The 9,808-nt window shown below is 36.4% G+C and overlaps 1 protein-coding gene across 1 annotated transcript; it reads left to right on the top strand.

Annotated features, from left to right (window-relative positions):
- The first annotated feature begins 395 nt into the window (after positions 1-395).
- On the top strand, positions 396-1,406 carry LOC149527852 (ethylene-responsive transcription factor ESR2-like). Its single transcript, XM_089812069.1, has 2 exons — positions 396-1,176; positions 1,264-1,406. Exons 1-2 carry the CDS (start codon positions 396-398, stop codon positions 1,404-1,406), a joined length of 924 nt encoding a protein of 307 aa, XP_089668195.1.
- The last annotated feature ends 8,402 nt before the right edge of the window (positions 1,407-9,808 follow it).

Here is a 9,808-nt window from a genome sequence, read left to right as displayed (position 1 = left end):
AGCCATAGAAACACTTTCTTTAGTAGTTGCAATATCTGAGAATTTTGATTCCTAATATACATTTCAAATGAACAATGTCCCAAGTCTCGTAATATTATTAGGTTCAATTGTCTGAGCTCTTTGTCCACCATGATTGAATTGTTCTATTCACTAATTTTTTGAATATTTATGCATAATAAACCATAGTTAGCCTTAATGTCGATACAGAAAACAATATTTGAATATCATTTAAAGTTAAAGTAAAGCTAGAATAACAACGTTATAAATGTTCCTTGCTTCCTCTTTGTACAATTTTGATATAAAGGTTTCAATCTACTAATTTTTTCCTTTCTCATGTATTGCATTTGTGTTTTCTTTTGACGTTGTTTACACGATCTACATATGCAACTATAACAATGGCTACTTTGACACGAAAAATAATGATTGATTTAGAGAATGAAGACATGTGCAATTTTGATCAAATTAAATTGATCTCCACCAAATGTGGAAAATGTTTGAAGCATAAGAGATACAAAGGTGTCAGAAAACGCCCGTGGGGTCGCTATGCTACAGAGATAAGGAACCCAGAAACTAAACGTCATCAATGGCTTGGAATATTTGAGACTGCAGAGGAGGCTGCAAATGCATATAACATTGCAGCGCTTTCCATGAAGCACAATACAGAGTGTATCAACTATTATGCTAAGTTTCCAGTACTCAATAATGAGGCATTAATTACAACAAGACCACTTTGTCAAACCTTCATGGCTGAAGAAAAAAAGGCAAGTACTAAATATGCAACATTGGCTAATATCCCTAATGCTTTAGTCTCAGAAATGTCATCCCTAGAGAATATCCCATTTGATAATACAACTCAGAATTACCCTCTAGCCCAAGTTGGTAAACCTTCTGAATCCTCAACAATTCTACCCAACCAATATGAAACTACCTCTATGCCACCATTTATGTGTACACCATCAGGATTATTGGACAACATAGTTATGCAATACTCACTTGCAAATGATACCAGAGAACCCCTAGACAAGTTCTATAATACTTCAAATATCCATTCAAATGTTGAAAGGAAACCAAACTTGGCTGAAAATGGCAATGGTGAACATTCAAATTTGTTGCAAAAGGCAGTGGGAATATTGAAAGCTGAAGACTTTCAATATACAAAAATACAGGGACAGAGTGGTATGTTCTTTTACCATTTTAACTACCTTATGTAATGATAGTAGATAGATAACTTATCTAATTATAGTTCTTGAAATTGTATTGTAGGGAATGAGATCATGCACAACTCCAATGAAAAAGCCGTTCTCTCTTCGAAACCAACTAGCCTGCCAATATATTTTGATCCAACCAACTCTGACATTAGTTTGTGCAATACAGATGAAACATTCAACTACAAACCAATTTTTTGAACTCGATGCAAATAAAAGCAAGATGCCCGACATATGGAAATCTCCATGAAGCAAATGATGTTCATAAGACACAACTTTCAGTTCATGAAAAGATATTTGTAGAGATTGGTATTTTAAAGTGCAAGTTATCTGAAATTGAGGATATCATAATTAATATTGAGAAAACTCTCAAAAGATGTACGTGAATGTACGCTTGCACTCTGAAATGCCTATGCAAATTCAAAGATATGTGCACATACTTGGCAATCTTCAAGCATCCTTCTAAGAACTAGACTTTGAGTTCCTCTACTAGTATGAAAATGGTTGTAGATATATGTAAATATATTTTGTACTATGAAGAGGTTAATAACCATGGAATACTAGAATTCATTTTTCCTCTTTGAATTCTACCTACGATTTACCTTTAACAAGGCATAATTTGAATTATACTGTCAAATTTTTTGAGTTGTGCTAATTAAAATGTGCAACACACAGATTTTGATGTCAACTAATTCAAATGAATGTATGCTTCATGCAGGATGAAACACATATATAAAAGCTAAAGAATTGGGTACAAATCTTAACATTGTTCTCATTTGCATGTAGTACATTTTCATAAATAGAAGGAAAATTCTTTAATTACAAATTAAATATCATAGAATGAGTAATGAAAATCAAACTTCCAATATTGATGTTGAGTTGGCAAAGCAAGGATTACATAGATTGCAAAATTTCAAATACAATGTTGGTGATTGCTTATTTGACACTCTTGAATTTTTACTCAATTTTACAATATCTTCGAGTCAACTACGATGTGGTACAATTGACTATTTTTCAATGTACTTTGAAAGAGGATGTAGTGCCTCTCCCATTTGACTTTTGTAAGTCATCCTAATGGATGCAACCTTGATGATCTTTTGTTGTGATGGGATCATGATTGTGACCCTAAGTGGTCTACACCGTTGAGGTATTTGGATTTATGTTTCTTTATTAGTTGCTTTGATTATGCTTTTGTCTGATCTTTGAGATTATGATGTGATTTTTGGTTCACTGAGGTTTGTGCCAGTGGTTACCAGGATCGATGTGGTATCATGAGGTTGTTCCGTGAGTACCCTGAGATGTGTGCAGAGATGCACTATGTTCTATTACCATGCTACATGGGACTAGGTTCCTGTAGCAGTGGTTAGTCATGTTTTTGATTGTGTTCGCTTATGTGTTTTAAGTGCCTTATTAAATGCTTAAGTAATTAGAATGGATTGTTCTTGTTGGATTATTTGGTTATGTGATGCGGACATTTACCTTGTTTTATTTTGATCTGAGAGACATCTGTTCTTATGTGATGTTTTACATTTGAGATGACCTGAGGGTCAAATGTTACTCTTTGATTCCAATATCATAGATATTAGACTATTATGTTGTTTAATTGATCTTATTGCATGACGATGCCATTTTGAGATGACAGTGTGTTTTATGATGATATCTGGTTATCTGGTATTTGGACATACCTCTAATTTTGTTATGTGATGGATTTAATGCTATGGTTATTTACTTCATTCCTGCGTTGCTATGCCTTTTGCGAATGTGAGTGATGTAAACAGATTATTTTAATATAATTAAATAAATGGTTAAATTAGGTGATTTAATGCATTTATTGCTTCGGCTATGTTATTATATGCAATTGCACTTGATCGTGTTGTTTAGTGTGCAAGATGTATATCCCTGGCAGTGGCACATGGAGTTAGTGATTCAGCCATTCATATTTTACCAATGTCGTCCTTGTATGGTCGACGTATCCTTAATTAAATATTTAAATTAAACCTTTCGATGATTATTAAATCCGAACTCATTTGCATTATGTGATTAGACTAGTAAGCGTGTCTGTGCATTTAGAGGTTCGCATTGTCGTAAAAGTTGTTTAGGTGATTTCTATGTTTTTGGATTTTTGGGCTTTTTAATTGATTTATTTTAATTTCTGGCAGCTTTGCCATAGATGAATTCCTATTTATAGGAATAGCCTGTTTTCGTTTGGGTCGATTCAGGATTTAACTAGGTTAGCTGGTTATTTGCCCTAATTGATTATTCACCCGAAAAGTGAATAAGTATCCAAAGAGGAATTTAATTCCTCACTTCTCACTTTCAAATTGGAAAGTTGGAGAGTAAAACCCAAAATCCTCTCCATGAGGATTTACTGTTTTGTTCGTTGTGGGAGCTACGGGCGTGGGATCGTCGCGAGGTTGGGCTCGTTGGATCCAGCTCAAGGAAATCTAGGATTGCCGCAATTTTTAGCTACTTCTGCGGGATATTTATTTTATGGTTCAAATTTCCGTTTTGCCCTTTTGGCTGTGAGGTAGGGCTTTCCTGTTTTATTGTTTTTGCTCCGTTTCTGCTTCTGTTTTTGGTAGCCGTTTGTTTGGAGGCTGAGAACTAGTGTTCCCCTCCATTTCTGTATGCTAGTTCTACCCGGTTGGGCGGGTATGAACATTTTCCTGTTTTTTGGGATGAGGGTTTGGGATTTTACGCCGTTATGCTGGCCGTTTTTGCATACGGTGTCCGATTCTATTTATTTTTGGATTTTTGGGGTTTTTGAACCCAAAGGCCAAATGGATTTTAATTTTGAAGTTTTCTAAATTTTTGGGGTTTTTACCTCGTTTTGTGTGTCGCCCTATTTTCTCGAGTTTTCTTGGCACAATGTGGGTCGTGGACCTGGATGATCTATTTGGATATCAGTCAGACCACTATTGCACCTTTTGTTGCATTGGGATGCGTGTTGCACCCATACTCCCGACTTTGTGTGCGGTTGAGTGATTTGTTACCTGTTATGGTTTCTTTTGGACCTTTGCTTTTGTTCATGAACGCTAGGATTCGTGTAGAATCCATACTCTCGGATTGAGGCCGGTTGAGTGAGTTCATGATGTTGGTCTTGTTGCATCATTGGGATCTGTGTAGAATCCATACTCTCGGATTGAGGCCGATTGAGTGATTTAATGATGTATGGTTTTATCGGCTTTGGGATTCGTGTAGAATCCATCCTTCCCGTGTTGCTTTCAGTTGGGTGTTTTCTTTGCATTGTGTTCTCATTCCTATCCTTGTGTTATGATCTTCGTGATGGTGGTGCGCCACACACGAGTACGTGCGCGTACATTTGTTGGGTGACTTGCGAGGCTCGATCTTCCGTGAATTTGCCAGAAGTTATGATCATTGGGGTTGGGATGGGAGTATGCATGCCCACGGGCACTTGTTGTAGGATGAGCATGGGTAGGGTAGGGTAGCATCTGGAGGGGGCTTCTATCTCGCAGCTTGGCGTTCATGGCACTGGAGGTTGACGGAGGATAAGAAGTTTTAAGCAAGTGATAACTAAATAAAATGTGTGATTGTTAATAAAACTTAAGATAAGTAAAATGTGTGAGCACCCGATTAAGTTTGAGGACACAATGTGTGAGCACCCATTTGAGTTTGAGGACACACGATCCGAGCTTGGGCTTTTCGATGCCAAGCGACTCTCCAGGATGTCAGCCCCTACTTAGCAGCCTTTTGAGTGTCTGACCAGGACCTGTACTCCTTGCATTGTCTTAGGTTCTTGGTTGCAGCCATCATACTGTCTGGTGTGAGTGTTAGCCATGGATGTTCTTTTCTGTGTTTTTGGTTGGATCATTATCTCCATTAGCACGGCGGGTGTGGACCTACGGGTGCCACGTGGTTGGGAGGCGTAGCTACCTTCACCACTGCTAGGGATCGGTGTACAGAGACGATCTTTTGTCCTAGTGCGATCGTTGCTGGATGTCTTCACTTGGTACTTCGGGTTCCGGAGTATGCTTTCTTGTGATTTATGCTTTCATTGGGATGCTTGTATATCATGTTTAGATGATGTTATTTTATTTGATGCATTCCCTTATTATGATGTTTAGCATATGATTAGATGATGTGATTTGCTTTAGTAGTATATCTGTTGCTTACTGTTGTTTAGCATGTGATAGGTGATGTTATCTACTGTAGGATTATCTTATGCGTTATCACTAGCATGTTATATTTTCTTATGCTGTTATTGTGCATGTTTTAGTAGTGATGTCCCTATTACGACAGTACCGACGATCTGGTCGGTGGCTTGGGATGTTACGCGCGGGGGATGGCTAGGACCCACGATGGTCTTATGATGCTATTGACGGTTGGGAGGAACCGCGTACTTAGTTTGGTTGTTTTGTTCCTAAGATGTATTTATGTGCATTGCGATGTAGCTTTTGTTCTCTGTGATGTTTATATTCAGTGTGTTCTTTGCTGCTGTAGTTTAGATGGATTGATGTTCTTCATTTTGTGTTGTTCTTGCACTTGAGTGTTCATTCCTCGAGCCTTTGTGGATCCGGTGCTCCCTGGTGTGGAGGTTCTTTGCTCTATTTTGGTCCTTTTTTCTTTTGGGAGTGTTTTCATGTTTCTATGGGCAACATTTGTTCAGCATGGTGTGACACTTTAAAAAGTATCGCACGCCCATGCAAACTATGTCGTGTGATACTGTAAAGTATCGCACGCCTTCTTGAAAAATGTCGTACGACACTGGAAGAGTGTCGCACGCCTTCTTGAGAAATGTCGTACGATGCTGAAAAGTGTCGCATGCCTTCTTGAGAAATGTCGTACGACACTGGAAGAGTGTCACACGCCTTAAGGAGAAGTATCGCCCTCCCTTAGTAAAAAGTGTCGCATGGTTTTTGTGAAAAACCTGCGCGTGCCATCAGCGGGCACTTTTCTTCGTGATCCAATCTTTTTGAGAGTGTCTTGGATACCCTTTTGGGCGTTCTTTGACCCTATGCTGTTGCATTTTGAATTTTGTCGGTTTCTCTTGAAATCGAGTTTTTGTGTTTCTATTTTAGTCTCTTGGGGATTAAAATATATCGTTCAAGTATAAGTTGCTTATACTTAAGATATATTTTAATATATGCGACAAATCGTTTGAGATAGGTTTCAGACCTCTCGGAGATAAGTTATGGATTCTAGGAAATTTTAGGGCTTCAGAAATCCAGACTTAGCCAATTTTCAGGGCTTCAGGATTTCAGGCTTAGCCAAATTTTGAGATTCTGCATTTTACCCCAACTTGGTGTTTTGTTGATGAGTGGTCTTTTCTTGTGCCCTCATCTTGTTGTGGTGGTTGTTGGCTTTTGTTTGGGTGTGTCAGTTGGGTAGTGGCGTTTGGAGATTCGTTGGTTGCCAGGATTGTGTTGAAGTCTTCCGTTACGATCTTTGTGATCCCTGTATGATGTTGTCATGTGCATTCATACTTGTAAAAAAAAAAAATCTTGGCTTGATTTGAATCCTTGTTTCCAAGGATCTCCGGGCGGGGCATTACAGAGGAGATCCCGAAGCAATACATGCATACAATCATGAGCTTCACCCTACGATCATAAAAGATCTCCACAATGTCAATGACAAAACCACTTACCTGCGAAGAATGCGTTTGTCTGCAATAGAACAAAATAAAAACAAGGAAATTGGTTTATGGGGAGACATATTTTGCATTCACTAGCTTTCTAAGTGGTTAAATATTCTGTATTTTCTCGCTAACAACAGGAAAACAATACCTAGGCTTCAATAATTCATTGAACATGAAACCATATCGTATATTGTTTTATGACACAAATCCTCTTAGTGGCCACTTTGAACCTCTACTAGAATTGGATCAAATGCAATGCATCAACCACATTTGTAATTTGGATGAACAAAAGGAGAAGCCTTCAATAGATATGGTGATTTCAAAAAATTTGTATGTAATCCAACATCAACACCATACAAAGATTGACAACTGTGAAGAAGGAGAAGATACAAATATTGTTTGGGAAAGGCTTCCTTCATCTCTCAAAAAAATTAGGGAAATAATTCGAACTAAAATGGTAACCAATAAAATAGCATATGTAAATTTTAGCAAAGCTGCTCTAAACAGTAGTGAAAAAAAATGCAATACTAATACACTATCGATGTCAAGAACAAATCACAGTATAAAAAGAAAGAAAACAAGAACAAAAAAGACAGCAATCGAAAAATATGAACTTGAAATACAAGACACCCCAAAATACAAGTATCCAATTTGTCAAACTCTACAATTTAGAAAACATATCAAGCATGTGAGAACAAAGGAAATAGACACATACAAAGTGTTAACAAAACATAATTACCCAAATGATAGTGCCAACATATGCAAAACTTGTGATAAATCATTGAAGAAGTCAACTCTACCAAAGTTTGCAACACCAGAGAATATTCAAATGAATAGTCCTCTTGAGCACGTCAAAGTGTTAAGTCAATTAGAAGAAAGATTGGTGTCTTTGAGAATTGCTTTTGCACAAATATGGGAATTAGGACACAAAAGATCACAATTGGGCCTAACTAGATCTATCATAAATGTGCTTGTGAATTTGAACATTGTACAAAAAGCTTTGCCCATATCATTGAATAACACATCAACAATTGCAGTCTCTCTTAAGTGACGACTTGAATATAAGAGTGTCTTTCAAAAAGGAATGGTAAGACCTAATATTATAATGCAAGATCTTTTTGAATTGGCACAAACAACATTGTGTCAGTCAAAAAATGTCAGCATCAATGATACATGGTTGAAATTAGCACAAGAAGAAGAAAAAAATGAAACTTTAATGAAAACCATGTCATTTGATTCAGATGAAGAAAGTGATGGTGACAATTTGTACCCATTAGAAACACTGATACATGGATTTATATATTCAAAAAGCATTCAAAACATGGAGGACAAAATTATTGAAATAGCACCTGCTCAAGAATATTTTCCAATAGGAATATTCAGAGATAAAGATGCAGAGGAAATGAATTTTCCTACACTATTTTTTGGGGAGCCACGAAGTAGTCATATCTTAGAAAAATTAAGTTATTAGAAAGTGGCACAATGGGATCTTCTAAACTCTAATCGTAATTTTGCACTCCATATAACAAATCTTTTTTTCAAAGCAATTAAGATACTCATACACCAAGTGCTATCAACAGTGTGGGTAAGAATTAGAAAAGGTCAATTGAAAGGTAAAAAACTATTTGCAAAAGATGTCAAGACAAAGCCTAACTTGGAAAAGATTTTGAAATCAGACATTGGTTACATTGATTTCAAAAGAATAAGAATATCTCCAAACTATTGCCAACAACTTAAAAAGAATGTATTTGCTATGATACGAAAATTAGGACCTCCTACTTTTTTTCTTACGTTTACAAGTGCAAAACAAAATTGGGAACCATTAACTAACACTCTACTTGCCCTACACAAAGCACATGCAACAAAGATAGGCAACTTTGTACCAAATTTTTAATGTAATGATCACATAACCGCCCTCATTCGTAAAGACCCGATTACATGTTCTCGTTACTACCGACAATGAATTAGTTCAATGAGAAAGCTCTAAACCAATGACATTTCATTCTTTGGAAAAATAATTGATTTCTTCTTGGTAACTGAATTTCAAAATAGGGGTACTGAACATGATCATCTATTAGTTTGGATAGAAAATGCACCAATCTATGGGAGAGAAAGCAATATCGAGATAGTAACCTTTGTCAACAGGTACTTAACAAGTTGTACAAAGCACTTAGAACCTTCTCTTGCAAAATTACAAACACGTCATCATACAAAACAATGTAGAAAATCTTTAAAAAAAACATGTCGATATAACTTCCCCATTCCTCCCTTTCCACAAACACTAATACTAGAGCCTCTATTGGAAACTACTAAGTTGCATTGTGTAAATGCGAAACACATATTCACAATACTAGAAAAAGAGAATTACGATAATTCATGGACATATGAGATGTTTCTCAATGAGTTGCACTTAACAAAATATGAGTACATAAATGCAATAAGATCTACATTACATAGGCCTACCCTATTTTTAAGACGAGCACCATTTGAAATATGGAACAATAGCTTTGCAAAGAAAATACCACCACTGTGGAAAGCAAATATAGATGCACAATTTGTACTTAATGCATATGTTGCAGCTATGTATTGTAGTTCATATATGGAAAAAGTCGACAAATCAATGACAAATTCATTCAAACGAATACGAGATGACCATAAGAGAATTAATATAGATGCACTTCACATGATAAGAAAACTTGGAAACACTCTACTTAATTTACAACAGATGTCGGCACAACAAGCGACACATTTAGTCCTATCAATGCCACTAAATCAAAGTTCCTGAAGCTACATATTCATTGATACAAGAACTGACAATGACTGCATCTTTGTATTGAAATCTGCAAAAGAACTGAGTGATGAGCCCGATGAATTAGAAGATGCAATGGCAAAGTCCCTGCTATAGTACTATGTTGAGCGGTCTAAAATGCTATGGAAAATATGCTTTACTGAATACGTTTCACAATATAGAAAAAATAATCATTCTAAAAGGAAAAATAAAAAATGC

Source organism: Cupressus sempervirens, unplaced genomic scaffold (genome assembly GCF_028749045.1).
Source record: "Cupressus sempervirens isolate cs-2001-9-10 unplaced genomic scaffold, ASM2874904v1 CseChr00s100002_01, whole genome shotgun sequence".
Lineage (NCBI taxonomy): Eukaryota > Viridiplantae > Streptophyta > Pinopsida > Cupressales > Cupressaceae > Cupressus > Cupressus sempervirens.
Note: the sequence above shows the minus strand (reverse complement) of the source record. Positions and strands in the feature narration are given on the sequence as shown.

Excerpts from the sequence above, each read along its gene's own strand:
- LOC149527852 (XM_089812069.1), top strand. The coding sequence starts at position 396 with ATGGCTACTTTGACACGAAAAATAATGATTGATTTAGAGAATGAAGAC. Across the intron at positions 1,177-1,263 it reads AAAAATACAGGGACAGAGTG|GGAATGAGATCATGCACAAC; the intron begins GTATGTTCTTTT and ends ATTGTATTGTAG.